This window comes from Drosophila montana, unplaced genomic scaffold (genome assembly GCF_035044405.1).
Source record: "Drosophila montana isolate Dmon_TW-CO22-7 unplaced genomic scaffold, ASM3504440v1 contig_3200_1, whole genome shotgun sequence".
Classification (NCBI taxonomy): Eukaryota; Metazoa; Arthropoda; class Insecta; order Diptera; family Drosophilidae; genus Drosophila; species Drosophila montana.
Genome location: NW_026998080.1, coordinates 1,109,464 through 1,127,050, shown reverse-complemented (window position 1 = coordinate 1,127,050; position 17,587 = coordinate 1,109,464). Strand labels below are relative to the sequence as shown.

Genomic DNA, 17,587 nt, shown 5'->3' with positions numbered 1-17,587 from the left:
TTGAAATTTTAAATGAATAACAAAGAGATGGCTTGAAAAAAGATTTCGAGAGTTACTTATTGATGTCTTATAAAATATTCATCATATTTATTACTGTGCGCGAGCATGTCTACGAAAAAACATATACTTAAATGTGTTTCAGTGTAAAAACAATAAATGAAAATAACTAAGACAAATATTCTTTAAAAATCTATAGATGTGATTATATAATAAACATAAGGCAAAAGGCAAAAGGCAAAAGGCAAAAGGCAAAAACACAGTAAATTCAAAACTAAAGAAGAACAAAAAACAAAAAATAAATTGAATTTGCATTGTATTGAATCAAAATATTATTATAAATGTATTTACATATATATATATATATTACTGGATGTATAATATGCTACAGTTTGACAAAGAATTTAATGAAAACTCTTATATGACAAATATATATCTATATATACGTATTGCTATACAGTTATAAATGTAAAATATATAAACGAGGTCTCCCCCAATGCGTTTTAAAATTGATACAAATATATAACGGCATAAATTCAAATGGTGTCGCATGAGACCTCGAACAAAAAAAAACAAATTAAACTCGTTTTATTTCAGTTTTTTTTTAACTGTAAATATTCGACGCATTACTTCGAAACATTGTAGTTGGTGTATTTCGAAGAGCGGCACTTCGGTGTTTAAGTGCTTCTTTAAACATGGCGCGCAGCTTTCAGTGTTGTAAAAGTTGAACAGCTGTTTTCAACAGAGTTTGCATTGCTTGCGTTGTCCGATTCAGAGTTGTCATCCCAGCTGAGCTTGCCACATCAGAATTAGGTTGTTGCTGTTTTGTTGTCTGTCTAAACAATATTACCATATCAAGGTAAAAATTTGTTCCAATAAATTAATAGTATGTTCTAAGCAAAAGCAGTTGTGAACTCGTCTGACTACTAATGTAACTGCATTCAATGTGATTAAGATTCAAATCGTCAAAACTTTGAACACGTCAGATCTATATATGCAGCATCCGTTGCCGATAAACAAACAAAGCCCATATATCAATCGGAACCGGAGCAGTGTACATGAAGAAGCTGCATAGATAAAGGCCAAACAGTGTCGAATTAGCCACGAAGTTGCCGACGCGTTGCCAATTTTTGACGAAGCCAAACAACACATACACGCAAACATGGCAGAAACAACAAGCATTGATGTCAGCGGCGAAATGGAGGTGCCGCCGCAGCGTCCAGCTGGTGGTCAGAACAGATTCAGCATCGATATGCCAACGTGCGTAACGACGTCCAACTCTTTTAAGGATCAACCAATTAATGCCTGCTTATGTTTACCCCCTTAGCCTGCCTTCATTGTCGAATTTGCCCACTCCCTTGGAGTTGATTCACATGGTGCGACGTTCCCTGCGTCCATGGACTGTGTTCTTCAACATCAACAATTTTAAAACTGCGGTCAGCATGCAGCGTCTGCAAAATCGAGTCACGCGTAATTTATCATTTTTCCAGAGCAACTATATATTCATATTTATAGTACTGATGATCTACTGTCTGTAAGTGTAAATATTATTTTAATATTGGAGCGCAGCTGTTTACGCATTTGTCTGCATCTCTGTTTAGGATTACATCGCCGGTTACTCTACTGGTTATAGCCGCTGTGGCATATTGCTGTCACAAAATACGCAGCGTCAATAACAATGTGAATATCGCGGGATATTCGATGTCGCCAAAGCAGCAAGTCATAGCCGTGAACATGGTAGCGGCACCTCTGCTATTCCTGGCTGGCGCAGGATCTGTGCTCTTTTGGACGCTGGGCGCATCCTGCTTTGTCATATTCCTGCATGCGGTATTCTACAATATTGACGCAATCGTAACCGAGGAGAACGAATTATTCTTAGCGCAGGTCGTCTAATTGACGAGCCTCGAACCGAAACTGAGCATGGAGAATCTTAAATCTGCCGCACAGGGGCCTTATAGACAATAAGTTGCAATATATATATATTTATATCGAAACCGACTTGTAATTAAGTTTTATCAATCAGCGACAATGTTGCTTTAGACGTATTAAAAAAAAAATATCCATATACACCAACAAAGTTGTTTTTTTTTTTTAATAATTGCACATTATTATGTATATATATTGTGTACTTAAAGCAATTTGGCAAAAGTATCGCAACAGTAGAAAATGTGGAATGGTCAGAAAGTATACACAATCACATGGTAAAGTGGAATAAATAAAACATGTATAAAAACAAATTCACTGAGGTATTCAGAACTAGAACTAGGAATGCTTAGTTAGCTTTACAAAATAGATAAGTCTCTTGGTCCAGGTGTGTGTGTGTGTGTGTGTTGTGTGTGTTTTTGCTGTCACCTAAGCGAACTGCGAGAGCGTTGTCGTCTCCTGATCCTGCTCCTCGTCGCTGGCATTCTGATCGAGCTTCTCAAAGCCATTGCGATCGAGCAGGCCGCCCAGCTTAAATCCCTCGGTCTTCTCCCAGGCATGCCGGCGATTGTGTGTGCCAAATGGTAGGCAACCTGTTAAAACCGCATCAAAATGACAATTTAATTGGGAAAAACAATGGAAATACACAAAAACATGAATATATATATATATATATGTATGCATATATACAGGGCATGCAGTCGTCGTTCTTGCACTTGCGTTAATCAGAATTTCATTCATTCGCTGCAATTTAAAACGAACAAAAAAGAACAAAAGACACTTAAAAGTAGATTATTTCTTACATTGTTTAGATTTGTGTATGTATTTTGTATAAAAAATATAGGTATGTATATAGCTGTACACAAAGTATGAGATTACAAAATGAGAAACACGATTCTTGTCGGAGTGACTGACAAGGGGAATGCAAGGAAAATCAACTTAAAAGTAAATTTTTGAAACATTATACACACAACTACATAATGGAACTGGAGTGTGAGTGGTATTAGTTAGCACAGACTTTGATTGGAAGCGGCCAGCTCGCGATAGACCAAATCACTGGGCGGCATCGAGCTGATCACTTGATTACCTCGTTTGCGGCGGCGCGCCATGATCAGCGCCAGAGCGAATGTGGAGCCGGCAAATAGGAGCATCATGGACGCCACCATTATGGCCTTGCCGCTGGGATGATGGCGAGTCTGTGTCGCAGCCACATTGCTAGCCGTTACAGACAAGTCGCTAGTAGAGATTTGCTTAGTCGCGGACAGGGACATGGGCTTGGCCAGCGATTTGTGCACGAATTTGTGTATGCGCTTGGGTTTCAGTTCAGCCACATAAATAGTATTGCCATCCTCAGTAACGGCCACATCGTGTGGATTCTCGAATTGCAGATTGTTCGGACCAAACTTCGAGACCAACTGTTTGGTCCGCATGCTCATCACGAAGCCATGCACTTCGTTGTGGTCCTGTGGGGATACACCCAGTTCGGCGGTGGGTCCGTTAACGATCACCAGCTGACCGCCTAACAATGAATCACATAATTCAAATACATTTCAGATTGAATAAGTAACAAAACTTACCCTCTGCAGGTGTATAGGCCATGCTGAACAGACGGTCGCCAATAAGCGGATTATGGTATTGAGAATGAAAAGTGCCATTGTTCGAGTAGAAGCACTGTACGCGTCCATTTTCACGATCGGCGGCACAGAGCAGCTCCAGTTCGGGCACCAGGGTCAGTGCATGTGGAATTGCAAAGAAATTGGCCGGTGCCACATCATAAGAGTAGCCAGAAAAGGAGTTCTGTCCCCAGACAAGTATCTGTTCGCCCGCCTTTGTATATTTAATAATGCGCGCATTACAATAGCCGTCGGCCACAAAGAAATCCCCATTGTTCAGCACCGCCACAGCGGTGGGTTTGCAGAATTTATTTGGGCCATTGCCAGGACGAAAGGCAGTGCCCAGTGTCAGTAGTGGTCTGCCGCCCTCGCCACGCGGCGGGAATTTAAATACCTGATGCAAAGCGACATCGGTGACCCAAACATTGTCCTCAGGATCAATGCTCAAGCCGTGCGGCAGGTAAAAGCTGCAAGCAAAAGGCATTTACATGTAGCAACACAAAAAATATGGATACGATGGATGGCGCTTACAATTTTTTACCCCATTCGTAGAGCACTTTGCCAGAGTCCGGCTCAAGGCCCAGCACAGTGTTCTCATTAATGGGACCTCGACTGCGCTCCTGGTATACGTTCGCAGTGTTAAACGTCGTTTGATCCCAAAGGCGATCGACTCTGTGAAATATGACCACATTGCCGGCTTTGTCGAAGCTAACCGCGGTGACGGCGCCCAGTCTCACATTATTCGCTGGCCAGCTATTCTGATAGACATACGCTAAAAAAGCAAAGAGAAGGGATTCAGTTTGACGATGAACCTAAAAGTGTAGGGTACTCACTGGTATTCAGTTTGGCTAACTCAGTCTTCACATCGGTGACTTGCTGTTTGGCGCGTTGCGGCCAATTGATTTCGGCTGCGCCAACCCCTTTCAGCATTTGCTGTAGCCTCTCCGTGTTGCTCCCGACATTCTGTAGATAACGTTGAGTGCTTTGATTCTGTGAATAGATTAAAATAAACAGCGTATAATTCAATTTGTCACGAGAGCATAAATTCCTCTAGGTACAAACACACACGCGCATGCATGTGTGTGTGACGTCAGAAAACAAAATCAATACACAAAACATCTGTGTTCACACTTCAGGTGGAAAACATATGTTGTTGTATTTAGCAGGAAACCAGTAATTTATTATCGTGATAATCACCTCGTTCACATCAGCAGACGCTGCCAGCGGGCCGCAGCCACTCCAGAGAATGCCGATTGCCAGGTAAAGGCTGTAGCTACGTATACAACTGTTGTTGTTGCTGGAGCGCTTCATGTTTACTCATGAAATTTAAGAGTCAATTTTCCTTTTGAAGTGAGGCGAGTTAAAATCTCCTTTATAGCTTTTTCTGTTGTGTATCGTATTCCCTTAGGCGTGCCACGCGCAAGACTTCGGAAATCTTCGTATCTGATCAGGTCAATACAATTAAATATTGTAATCAACCAATCGACATCCTCGCTATGTTTTAAGCACAAAAAAATGGCAAGTTGCGAGCAACTGGAATGTTGTTTGTGGCTGGCAAACTACTTATACAGCTTCAATTCCTGCGAATATGCACTGCATTAAAAAACTTTTGGCAATAAATGATTTATGTAGCTGCAGCAGCCATTTTAACTGGTTGATTGTTCGAACAGCTGTTAGAATGGCCAAACTAGCTAGAGCGTCAAATGTGTTTTAAAAGTGTGGTCACCCTAACGATAGGCTTGATAGCAATACTCACCTGACTCCGCGTCTATCGATTGAGGAATTTTTGAAAATTAATCGTTCATTAACTGTATATAAAAACCGCTCAGTAGCTGTTAAATATTGAGTATGTATATTGAATCGAACGAGTAACATTTGTGCAGCTTCTCCAAACTAAACGAAATTAAAGTGAAAAACTCAGCACTGAGACTTAGTGACTAAGGCACCACACAATATTCAATAACCGCAGTGGCAGCAACTCGAGAACTGTTTTTGCACAATGGAAATTGTAAATCATTGCATATTTCTAATTATCACAGCTGTTGTGTGCGCCGCAGAATATGAGGAACGTGAAATACCTTATCGCCGCAGCTTTATTAATCCATACCCGCGATTCAGTTACCACAATGACGGCATTGATCCTGGCGAGCCGCTATTCCTGACGCCCCTTCTGAACAATGAGTCCATATCCAGGCAAGAGGTGCAGGATATGGCGCGCGTAAGGGGTCCACAGTTTCTAGGAGTTGAGAGCTATTCGGGTTATCTGACCGTCGATGAGGCTTACGATTCGAATATGTTTTTCTGGTATTTCCCAGCCGAGCAGGATCCGGAGCATGCGCCAGTTCTACTATGGCTACAAGGAGGACCCGGCGCTTCCTCTCTCATAGGCTTGTTCATGGAAAACGGCCCACTCAAAGTAATTAGCCAGGACAAGCTGAAAAGGACGAAATACAGCTGGAGCAGAACACACAATCTGATCTACATCGATAATCCTGTGGGCACGGGCTTCAGCTTTACGTGCCATGCAGAGGGCTACGCGCGCAACGAATGCGATGTGGGACAAAATTTGCACGAGGCAGTCATCCAGCTATACAAACTGTTTGCGTGGAGCAATTCCTCTGGCTTCTGGATCGCAGGCGAGTCGTATGCCGGCAAATATGTGCCCGCCCTGGCCTATCACATACACAAGGCTCAGTCAGGCTCAGGACATAAGGAGCACGATCATATACCGCTTAAGGGCGTGGCTATTGGCAATGGCCTGTCCGACCCGCTGCATCAGCTCAAATACGGCGACTATCTCTATCAGTTGGGCTTAATTGATGAGAACGGCCTGGACAAGTTCCACTGTGCAGAGGCAGCGGGAAGGGAATGTATTAGGCAACAGGACATGGATTGCGCCTTTGAGATATTCGATTCCTTGATTCTGGGCGATTTGCCAAACGGCTCCCTTTTCAAAAACTTGACGGGTTATCAGTGGTATTACAATTACTTGCAGGCCCATGACGAAGACTTCGTCTCCAAGCTGGGCAACTTTTTGCAGGCAGGTGCCACTCGTCGTGCGATCCATGTGGGCAACAAGCCGTTCCATGACATGGATAAAGAGAATCAAGTGAAGATGTTTCTGAAAGAGGATCTCATGGACAGCGTGGCGCCCTGGATAGAAGAGCTCCTAAAATACCATACCGTCTGCATATATAGTGGCCAACTGGATATCATAGTCGGCTATCCATTGGTACGGAATTATCTGAGAACCTTAAAGTTCCCGGGCTCTGATCGCTATAAGACCGCACCCCGTAAAATCTGGAGAGTTGATGGGGAATTGGCCGGTTACTTGAAGCAAGCCGGTAATTTGGTTGAAATATTGATAAGGAATGCTGGTCACATGGCTCCGCTGGACCAGCCCAAGTGGGTATACGAGATGATTAACCATTTGACTCACTAGACTCATTAAAGGTGGTATTTACATTTGGTGAATACTTTTTTAGATGAAGCTAATAAACTTATTTTAGAATAGTTGTAAGTGTATGTCAAAAATGTATATATTTATACTTTGTATGAATAAATTATCATGTTTTTAACAATCGTGAATTATTGGTACAAGTGTTTTATCTCATTTTATTTTTAAGCATCAAAATTTTCTATTTTTGTTCGTGATCAGCGTACATTAACTCATTTTACTCAAAATGGCAATGTTCATATAACATTAGGCTGTTAAAAAACATAGGCAATGCATCACTGAATCGCGCAACACTACAACTTTTCAACACTGAAACGCGCAACACACCCCGCTTCCCGCTTTGCCTAAAAGCCATTATTATTTTTCGAGTTTCATCCACAGCCACAGTGCAAATTACGGCCGCACGTTAATAAATTATAATAACTAACAATAACAATGCTAAGATAAAGTTAAAATCTAGCTTTATACGTTCATCAACTTAATTTAAGTGTTAAAGTAGTTCTAAAGTGTCCTTTAGGTCGCCAAAAAAAAAAAAACAAATACGAGTCTCAAGGCACGCAACTAAAAAGAGGTCGTCTTCGCTGTTCTTGTTGTTGTCATAATCGCCTGCTGCTGTTGTTTTTTTTTTGTCAGCAATAAATTAAAATACAACTACACACATTGGGCATTTCGCATGCACGCCTAATGTATGTTCTGATTGCTGCATTTGCCCTGCTGCATACGAACTAGAATACAAAAATACATTCGCCAGCGCGAAGAAGCAGAAGTGGAAGACACTAAGGTGAGTGAGCGCGGCATCAATACAAATGTAAAATTGAAACTGTTATGCCATATGCGGCAGTGGCGTCGGCCAAGGGGGGCCGCTGCACAGTTCAATGGACGATGAGCGAGTGAGCGCGAGTTGGTAACTGTCAAGAACCTGATTATATCAAACGGCAAATGCAGCTGCATTTTATCGAATTTCAGCAGCAAAACAACCACAAAAAATAAGAACTAGAAAAGTGCAACAAGACATGTATCTATCTATATAAGTTGAGAGGGTTAAACTCTTAATGCACATTTCTGCTTGCTTTGGTGGTTGCTTGCCCTTGCCGTGCGCCCCTTTTGCCGCCTGTCCGACTCCCAAGCCCGCCGAGCCTGTCACAATTTGATTTAGGCACGTCTGTCGCCTGCTCGATCCGTTCGTCGCCTCGTTGCGCTGGCTGCATTTAAATGCAGTTTTTGTACATTTTGCATGTTGCTAAAAGTACGAGCACAATTGCAAGACAAAGAGACACCATTTGTGTGCATTGTGTAGCCAATAAAAATATTTGCATTGTTAACGCTTTACCCAATTGCAGCTGCACAACAACAACAACAAAAACAACAACAACAGCAGCAGCGCAGTCTGGAGCATCATGCAGCATCATGTGCATGCACCGAGAGCAGCGCCACATTTGCGCGCCGCACATCATCACGGTCACATTGCGCTGCCACCGCATCCCGGCATGGAGCCACATCTGGGCACACTGGCAGCAGCGGCGTCCCTTGTCACACAGCAACAGGCGCCGCCGCCACCGCCACGCGAACATGGACGGTAAGCGGTAGACGACAGTTGGACACGATTTCTTGGCTTGTTACGGGTTATGGGTTATCTTTGGGTTTGGTTAGCCCCTCTTGGCCATGTCGTCGTCGCCGTCGTGCCTAGGCGCTGCTCTTCTGTACGTTGCGGCAATTATGTTAATTCCTGTCACTGACAATCGCCTGTGAGACTCATCATCCCATTTTCTCAACTCATAAATTATAATTTCAGTGGCTCTTTGTTCTTTAGCGCTCAGCATGACTTCCGCTCGATAACGGGTTTGCAGCAGCAACAACAACAACATCAGCAGCAGCAGCAGCAGCAGCAGCGGCTGCAATTATCCTTGACGTTCGTTAGGATCGCACTGCGGCCAGTTTCTCTTTTTTTTTTTTTTTTTTTTGTTTCCTTCGCTCAGTTTTGTCGCCTTTTGTGCGATCAGATGTTTTCCTCGGCTACAGCTCCAAAGCAAAACTGTTCGCCCTAACCGACCCGCCAGTTGCTCTGCAGTCGCGTTTCGCCTCGCCTCGCACTCGCCTCGCATTGAGCGCGTTCTGAATTCTACGCTTATTTCGCAAGAGCATGTAAAAGATTTGTGTCAGGTGATGATGCAAGCATTTCCAATAACTAAATGCTCAATTTCTGCATTAAAAAGTGAGCACATGCAGGCTATTCCCTTCACAGGGTAGTGTGTATAGCAAAGTGAATTCAAAGAATGTGCAACGATTTCTAAGGCAACAAGTAAAAGCCCGCCCTTTGCTCATCATTATTAAGTTCTCCGCATTGTTTAATAATATATTAAAATGCTATCAAAGATATGAAAGTTATACAAAGTGAAAAGTGTTTGGTTTGTCCTTCTAAAACTTACTGATATTACTTTTATAGAAGTGTGTAGATATGCGAAGCTCTTTACAAGTTCAAATATTACCTTTAAATAAGATAAGGAGGAGCTTCCTTAGTTCTTGATCTTGGTGATGAAATTCAAGCAGCAAGAATACGTTGTCAGACTAGTATTGAATTTTTTTAATTTTATAAAAGTGTTTAATATTGAAAGTAAATGATAAATGAATGTCTGCAAATATCTTAAAGAATTGTAAAGAGCGATCGTTCTTTTTATGAAACTCTTATTCAAATTCAAGATATTCTTGCATTGTATTCTTTAATTCCGTGATATTGCTTAACTTGATTTCAAATCAAAGAAAAAATGTATAATTAATTTAATGAAATATTCATCTTTTGTTATTACCAGTTGTTGACCAGGTGACGTTCTGGCAAATATAAAAATATAAATAGGGCTTCTAACATATATTTGCTTGCAGTTAAGCTTGCCTAATTTCACAATATTGCTTATGCATTCTTTCATCCACTTCAGTTGTATGCAAATTCAGCTATGTACTTGAACTCTTCACTTGAACAGCTTTGTTTAATCTTAACTCTCTGACAATTTTTTAATAGATTTAGCGATTGCAAATTAACTCGCCGAGTGGATAGCATATGCATTTGTTGGTCAACACGCGGTCATCCACAGATTTGCAAAGATTTCCGAGCTTAAACCCGGTGGTCCTCCCTCTTTCCCCCCCCAATACCATCGCTGTCTCTTTCTCGCTATCTATCTATGGGTAGGTGCGTCTCAATTGAAGCTGACAGTTGGCGAAAAATGACACGATGCGCAAGAGAATGCGGCTTTTGTGCTTTGTTAGGGATCAGAAATCCCTATTGTTCGAGCTTTACCGCTGTTGTCTGTCGCTGTAACAACAACAACAACAACAACAACAAGGGGCACGGCGCAAAGGGTGAACCTCTGTTGCCTCTGACCGTGATTATTTTTTTGTTGTTTTGTTATTTTTGTTTTCGATGGCCACTCAATATGCCTTTTTTTATGTGCTTAGCCCCGGCAGTCAAAGTTTATCATTTCATGGGATTCCACGAGATTTCAGGGCTTCTAATTTCAAGTATGAATTTCAAAAATTGTATAATATATTATGGATTAGCTTGGATTCGTGGCCTCTGTCGAAATAAGAATGGTTGAGAAAGTGAAAATGAATATTTAAGTTAGAAGATTGTTAACAAGAGTAGAATATTTTAGCCATAATTGGTTGCAGGAACTATCAACAATTATTTGTTAGTATGAAGCAAGTGTTCTTTAACCTTTGCTTGCACCTTTGAATGTAGAATTAGAAATACCAGGATGTTTTATTTGTTTCCTTTTGTAAACACTCTTATTATTTCTGTGACAAACATCGATTTTACATAAAATTGTCATTTCATAATATTTATAGTATGTTTTTCTATAGAAGCCTATGCATTTTTGAGCATATTTCAACGATCGTAGCTATTTTTAAAAGTTTAATTTCTTGCTGAAATTTTGTATAGATTTGGAGTACGCCGAATGCTCTCCGCCAAGCCAGACACCTGTGCCTATTATGTAGTATAGCTAGCTGAGGCATACTAAATTAGTAAATAGGCTTTAGTAATCAGATTAGAGCAGCAGAAAATTGTTTAGAAAAACTTTTTGATATCAAAATTATGGTCAACAATTAATGCCTATCGTGATATAGTTAAGCACAGGCTGTTGCTCTTATTAAAGCCCGTTCAATTTGACATACACTTGCAGCCTGAATCATCATCATCATCATCATCAACAGCAGCAGCAGCATCCACAACCGAATGCCGCGTATCACAACAGCAGCAGCAACAACGACCACAGCAGCATAAATAACAATCAAATGCAAAAGATACGACAGCAGCATCAGCATCTCAACAGCAACAGCAATGGCCATTTAACAAAATGTAATCAAGCTCCGCCACCAGCGCCTCAGGCCTACAATCATCTGGCTGGGAATCCTGCAGCGCTCAGCTACGGCCAGTTGCCACATCATATGACGCATCTGGGCAGCTATGCGGCACAGCCGCCGCCGGCAGTGCTAAGTGGCGGCAAGCAGCAGCATTACTATCTGAGCAGTGGCAAGCCTTCCAAGTACAACAACAGCAACAACAGCGGGAGCAGCAGCAGCTATGCGCATGCAACAAAAACCATTCTGCAGAACACCTACCGTCACGCCAAGAGCAATGGCCAATTGCCTGTCGCAGCTATGGAGGCGCCTGTAGTTGCTGGAGCGACAGCAGCAACAGCGGCTGCTGCAGCGGAACATGCTCTGCCCAGCACATTGCGCCTTGTTGGCAACTGCAGGAACAGCAACAGCGATAGCATAGCCATTGCCAGCGATGAAGTCTCTGAGGTGCCGTCTGCCGAGTCGCCTGATAACTGTGAGTCATTAAAAGAGACGACGTTGACGCAGGACGAGGACTGCAGCAGCAGCGCGGAGCAATTGGATGCCGCCGGCACGCTGTCCAATGAAGATGGCAGCGCGGCGCGCGGCTCCAAAGACAAGACGCCCATGTGTCTGGTCAATGAGTTGGCCAGGTACAATAAGGTGAGCCAATAAATTGTTTCTTGCTGCAGCATATATAGATTAAATTCCTCTCATGCCGCCGCAGATCACACATCAGTATCGCTTGACGGGCGAGCGCGGTCCGGCGCATTGCAAAACCTTTACTGTTACTTTAAAGCTGGGCGAGGAGGAATATTCAGCAGATGGTTTCAAAATCAAGAAGGCGCAACATTTAGCCGCCTCGAAGGCCATCGAGGAGACCAAATACAAGCATCCGCCGCCAAAGATACGCCGCAACGATGAGGGCAGCTCAACGCGTACGCACATCACGCCCACCGTTGAGCTCAATGCGCTGGCCATGAAGCTGGGCCAACGCACCTACTATCTGCTGGATCCAACACAGATGCCGCCGTCAGATGCCATGCTGCCGCCCGAATATGCTACACCCCTGCTGCCTACACCAGCGGCTGGTTTGCCGCCGCCGCCTTATGCATTGCGTCGCAATGCCAATGCGGGTTATGTGCTACCGCCTCCGCCCATGCATCCCCACCATCATGTGGCAATACAGACACAGCGCGGTATCTATGGCCATCAGCGACCGTTTGCGCCTAAATATCAATCGCGGTATGCACTGGCGCCAGCACTGGGACCGCATATGCTAGCCGGCCCGCATGGACCCTATGCGGCCGCACTGGCCGTAACACCCAGCAAGATTACCTTGTTTGTGGGCAAGCAAAAGTTCGTGGGCGTTGGACGCACACTGCAGCAGGCCAAGCACGATGCGGCGGCGCGTGCGCTGCAGGTGCTCAAGACGCAGTCGAATAGCTCAGCTGACGAGGGGCTGGACGACTCTATGGATGAGGGTGACAAGAAGTCGCCCATATCGCAGGTGCATGAGATTGGCATCAAGCGCAACATGACGGTGCATTTCAAGGTGCTGCGTGAGGAGGGACCAGCGCACATGAAGAACTTCGTCACCGCGTGCATTGTCGGATCCATTGTGACCGAGGGCGAGGGCAATGGCAAAAAGCTGTCCAAGAAACGTGCTGCCGAAAAGATGCTAACCGAGCTGCAGAAATTGCCGCCCTTCACACCGACCAAACAGACACCCATGAAGCGCATCAAGGTGAAGACGCCCGGCAAAGGTGGCGCAGCGGCAGCTGTCACAGGCATTGCAGCTGCCGCCACCGTCACGCCGCTGGGCAAGCCGGAGCGACGCAAGCGTCTCAATGCGCCATTGAAGGAGAAGCCCATTGTGGAGCTGGATGATGCCGAGAATCCCATCACGAAACTCATTCAATTGCAGCAGACGCGCAAGGAAAAGGAACCGATCTTCGAGCTAATTGCCAAGAACGGCAACGAGACGTCCAGGCGGCGTGAGTTCGTCATGGAGGTATCCGCCAGCGGCAGCATAGCGCGCGGCACTGGTAACAGCAAAAAGCTGGCCAAACGCAGTGCAGCACAGGGTGAGTTACAGTTTTGCCATATCATTGATTCGTTCTAATTCTATCAAATCCCCCTCAGCCCTGCTCGAATTGCTGGAAACAACGGAGCAAAGCGGCGGCGACTCGGAACACGCCTTGGAACACAATTTGCCTGCTGCTGCAGCTGTGTCTGTAGGCGGGCTAACTATAGAGTCAACTGGCGGACTCGATGTGCCCATGGTCTCAACGCCTGCTGGTCCTGTGCCCGGTATTTTAATACTGCGTCAAAATAAAAAACGTAAGTGAGAATCCACTAAGGCGACCATAAGTGGCAGATTAAACGTTTTTTACATATCAATAGCAGCGAAGAAAAAGGATGCGGTGGTTGTGGTCAAAGCCAATGTGGAGCCAGCTAAGGAAAAGGAAGCCAAAAAAGAAGCTATAATAACAGCAACAGTAACAGAGAGAAAAAGTAGCCACAACAGCAGCAGCAACAACGAGTCGAATGATCATGAGGCGGCCAACGAGAGCAGCCTAAACACCTCCACGGGCAGCAACACAAGCGGCGTCAGCAGCAACAGTAGCAATGCGCCCGCCAGCAAAAGCGGCAGCAATGCCAGTGGCGGCGGTGATGCCAGCAGCAGTGCTGCTGGTGGAAGTGCTGGCGGCGGCGGTGCTGGTGGTGGCGGCGGCGGCGGTGGTGTGCATATGAAGGAACAGCTCATATATCTCAGTAAATTGTTGGATTTCGAGGTGAGTGGCTGGCATATAAAATACAATGGTATAAAAGCTAATTGCTCTTCAAATGCCAGGTCAACTTTTCGGACTATCCCAAGGGTAATCACAATGAGTTTCTGACGATAGTCACGCTCTCCACAACACCGCCGCAGATCTGTCATGGCGTTGGCAAAAGCTGTGACGAGTCGCAAAACTCTGCGGCGCGCAATGCTCTAAAAATTTTAAGCGAACTGGGCCTAAACAATGCCAAGAAATAATAAGCCAAACTAATTAACTGCAATTTATATATATTTTTTTTGTTGTTGTGCATTGCAAAAGTAAATGAAAAACAAAAAAACACCCGTCCACAAATCAAACTAAAAAAAAAGAATAAAGAAAGAAAGAAAGAAAACTAGAAGCTGTGTGCAAATTGAAAATATGCAAGAAACAATGCAAGAAACAGTAATTTTTGAAATAGCAAATTATTAGTTAATACCTATTTATTTATTTATGTGCAAGTGTGCGCAATGTGCATTGTTGATTTGCATTTTTGTGTTAACTGCTGTTATTATTTTAATTTATTTGTTGTTGAAATTGATAATTGAAACCAATTGAACAGAGCCCAGAGCCAAGTCAACTAAAACAAAAATCTAAACATAAGCAAAAGAATAACTTAATAGCCTTATGCTAAAAGTTGAAAAATGTTGCAGCATGTTGCACACATTCTACACAAACACATACTATATTCATATATATATATATAAATATGAATATGTATGTCTATATATGTATGTATATTAAGATCGAGCGCTCATTAGGCACTTAAATTAAATTGATGAACAAATTGTAAACACATAACTAATAATATTTATTAGCTGCATGCGGCTGCCAAGACGCTTATGCAACGCTTTCAAAAAATAAATACAAAAATTTGTCTGCCACATGTTGCATTTGCCTCACAAATGTGAAATTAGAAAACAACAAAATTGAAGCCTGCACACGCTTGTGAAATTTTTAATTTATTTTTTCAAAGCCATGAAAGCCAATCAACGGAGCATAAGAACTGCTGCTGCTTGTGGTCAAATGTATGATGGAACTCGTCGAATAATGAATCTATATAATAATACTATAATTAATATATATTAATAAGCAACAACAATTACAACGATCAAGCAACAAATTGTATGCAGCTAAACAAATTTCCAGCCAACATTTTCATTCGCATATTGTGCAGTTGCAAAGTGAATGTTTGAAATTTGTTGTAGCCCCAACGGCTCCAACTGCCACAATTTGTGGCAAGTGTATTTGCTTTGAATTGTGGCAAGTGGCCAGTTGGGTCGCATATCAATCGGCTTGTGGGTTATAATGAAGGAAATACAATTTACATAATCGTTAATAATTATATTTAATTGTTTAAAAACCATTTTGTAAATGTTCAGTTTTTTGGCATACATCCCCAACTAAAAAACTGAGCATCTTTATGAATAACGTGTTGTTTAAATGCCACCCCCAGTTTGATAATTGTTAATCTATGTTTTATTTCACACATACACACTCAGAAAACTTTACTTTATCACACACACACACGCACACACACACACACATATATTTACATTTGCATGTTATGAAATTTTTTGTACAATAGTTTTTAATTGCTTTGCCCAGTAAACAGCACAGATTAAGCGTTAAGTTGAATTATGTCAAATTGTATTTTGTGAAAAAACAATGTTCGTCGCAACAATGTGCATGATTGCTTTAACTTAAAAAAAAACCTAATTTAAAAATATATAAAAACATATTAAAATGAAAAGATCGTACGAAATTCAACTAAAGAAAAGCCTTACGTATAAGCGAATTATATAAACACTTTTAAAAACACATCCAGTATTAAAAAAACTCATACACCCATAAATAAATATCTTTGATATGCACACATAAATAAATATATTTAATATAAAAAAAGAAGACGAATAAAATACCTTAAATCGTGCACATTGTTTGCATGCGTCGCCCCACTTCCTCAACTCCTCCTAACTAAGCTACCCGTTCAAAAGGTTCATTTTGTTAGAAGATTTTGCAAATTCAAAAAACAATAAATGTTACGCATCAAATTAATTGAATACACTTTGCAAAGTCTTCACGAAATTAATAAGAAGTAATATATAATATTGCATTATAATGTTTATAAAGAAGGAAACTAACCAATCTGTTCATTAAGACAAGACAAACAAAGAAAAACAAAAGGAAAAAAAAAGTTGTGACTACAGCTAAATACACACATTTATTAGATTTTAAGCAAATCAAAAACAATAACAATAATAAGAAGCAGAAGAAGAAGATGCAGAACAACAACAAAAAGTGTTAGTGTTTAAACAAAAGTCTTGTCTCTCGTGAGAAAACAAATACCTAAAAACTATATGACTATGTAAAATGTAATACTTGTAATAAACATTCAAATAAAGTTGAATACTGCCTTTGATTTGATAAACTGACAGCTGTTCAATTTCAGCTTTATTCTTTCTCAATTTTTTGTTTTTTTTTTTGAGTGCTACATAAACTGCTTAGCTTTTATTTATGGCCCTTGTTAATATCAACAATAAAAAATGCGTTGTGTAATTTGTCATAAAAATTAGTGAAAATTATGTCTAAATTCACCATAAAACTGGTGACAGCTTCGAAAGTGTATCGTGCAGTGAGGCGGGGATTGAGCGGAGGGGGGCGCATATAAACGCTTGTAAATTTGACATTTCGCAAGTCCAAATACGATAAACTGCTTAAATTTCTTATATGCTTATTGGCGTGCGATATAGATCATAGAGATTATCTGGCTGCAATGACTAATAAATGAATAAATTTTCAATGTTAAAATAACGTGGATATACATATACAGTTCGATATGCGTGGGATATAGTTCTTTGAATTCGTATGAATCAGGACCAGCGAATATCGATCGAATATTTGTATACTATATTTTGATTCGATATGGCAAGATGTTAATGTGCATCACAATATTTGGGAAAAGGGGAGTCGGTTCTTAAATCGACGTCAATCTAATTAATTAATTGATAAATGTATAGGGTTATAGTTATAGACGGAGAATCGACAACTGATCTGTGGCTTCTCAAGTGGTTTATATTGAAGCCTTTTGGTTTTGGGCTTACATTTTGGATTTCGAGACGCAAGATGGGTTTTAATGTTAAAGCTTAAATGCTGTGGATAAAATATATGGTTGATAAGTGCATATGTTTCTATATATATTTCAAATATCGAACCCAAATAATTCGAGTTAATTGGAATATCTCGGCTATACTTGATATAGTACTATAGTTAATTTTCGTATTTCCGCTATAGCAACAATTGGTTTCCACGTTGGAATTTGCGTATCCGATTGCAACTAAAATAGTATCTTTAAGTAGGCGCGTCGGTTGCAGCGCTTTGTTTCACTTTCTCCGCTGGCATTTGGCTAGCGATTAAAATACAAGTTTTTAGTGGCAAATGCATAATAA

The 17,587-nt window shown here is 41.8% G+C and overlaps 4 protein-coding genes across 7 annotated transcripts; 3 read left to right on the top strand and 1 right to left on the bottom strand.

Moving 5' to 3' along the window:
* The first annotated feature begins 795 nt into the window (after nt 1–795).
* On the top strand, nt 796–1,991 carry LOC135432069 (prenylated Rab acceptor protein 1). The gene is made up of 3 exons (XM_064687538.1): nt 796–1,257; nt 1,325–1,531; nt 1,599–1,991. The coding sequence occupies exons 1-3, from the start codon at nt 1,160–1,162 to the stop codon at nt 1,888–1,890; spliced, it is 597 nt and encodes a 198-aa protein (XP_064543608.1). The 5' UTR covers nt 796–1,159; the 3' UTR covers nt 1,891–1,991.
* A 141-nt stretch (nt 1,992–2,132) lies between these two features.
* On the bottom strand, nt 2,133–5,216 carry Pal1 (Peptidyl-alpha-hydroxyglycine-alpha-amidating lyase 1). 3 transcript variants are annotated; one of them, XM_064687536.1, is made up of 6 exons: nt 4,731–5,216; nt 4,367–4,523; nt 4,065–4,305; nt 3,498–4,000; nt 2,939–3,439; nt 2,133–2,513 (listed from the first exon to the last, which is right to left on the bottom strand). In XM_064687536.1, the coding sequence occupies exons 1-6, from the start codon at nt 4,842–4,844 to the stop codon at nt 2,350–2,352; spliced, it is 1,680 nt and encodes a 559-aa protein (XP_064543606.1). In that variant the 5' UTR covers nt 4,845–5,216; the 3' UTR covers nt 2,133–2,349. The 3 variants fall into 3 exon arrangements, with proteins under 3 accessions (XP_064543606.1, XP_064543602.1, XP_064543603.1); XM_064687532.1 differs by having other exon boundaries at nt 3,008–3,439; nt 4,731–5,215; XM_064687533.1 differs by lacking the exon at nt 2,133–2,513 and adding an exon at nt 2,517–2,664 and having other exon boundaries at nt 3,008–3,439; nt 4,731–5,214.
* Nucleotides 5,217–5,373: 157 nt separating this feature from the next.
* Nucleotides 5,374–7,121, top strand: LOC135432068 (venom serine carboxypeptidase-like). The gene has a single exon (XM_064687537.1). The coding sequence runs from the start codon at nt 5,533–5,535 to the stop codon at nt 6,973–6,975; it is 1,443 nt and encodes a 480-aa protein (XP_064543607.1). The 5' UTR covers nt 5,374–5,532; the 3' UTR covers nt 6,976–7,121.
* A 241-nt stretch (nt 7,122–7,362) lies between these two features.
* Nucleotides 7,363–16,548, top strand: stau (double-stranded RNA-binding protein Staufen). 2 transcript variants are annotated; one of them, XM_064687531.1, is made up of 7 exons: nt 7,363–7,771; nt 8,331–8,566; nt 11,163–11,982; nt 12,047–13,406; nt 13,465–13,662; nt 13,729–14,117; nt 14,177–16,548. In XM_064687531.1, the coding sequence occupies exons 2-7, from the start codon at nt 8,388–8,390 to the stop codon at nt 14,357–14,359; spliced, it is 3,129 nt and encodes a 1,042-aa protein (XP_064543601.1). In that variant the 5' UTR covers nt 7,363–7,771; nt 8,331–8,387; the 3' UTR covers nt 14,360–16,548. The 2 variants fall into 2 exon arrangements, with proteins under 2 accessions (XP_064543601.1, XP_064543600.1); XM_064687530.1 differs by having other exon boundaries at nt 13,726–14,117.
* Nucleotides 16,549–17,587: the final 1,039 nt, after the last annotated feature.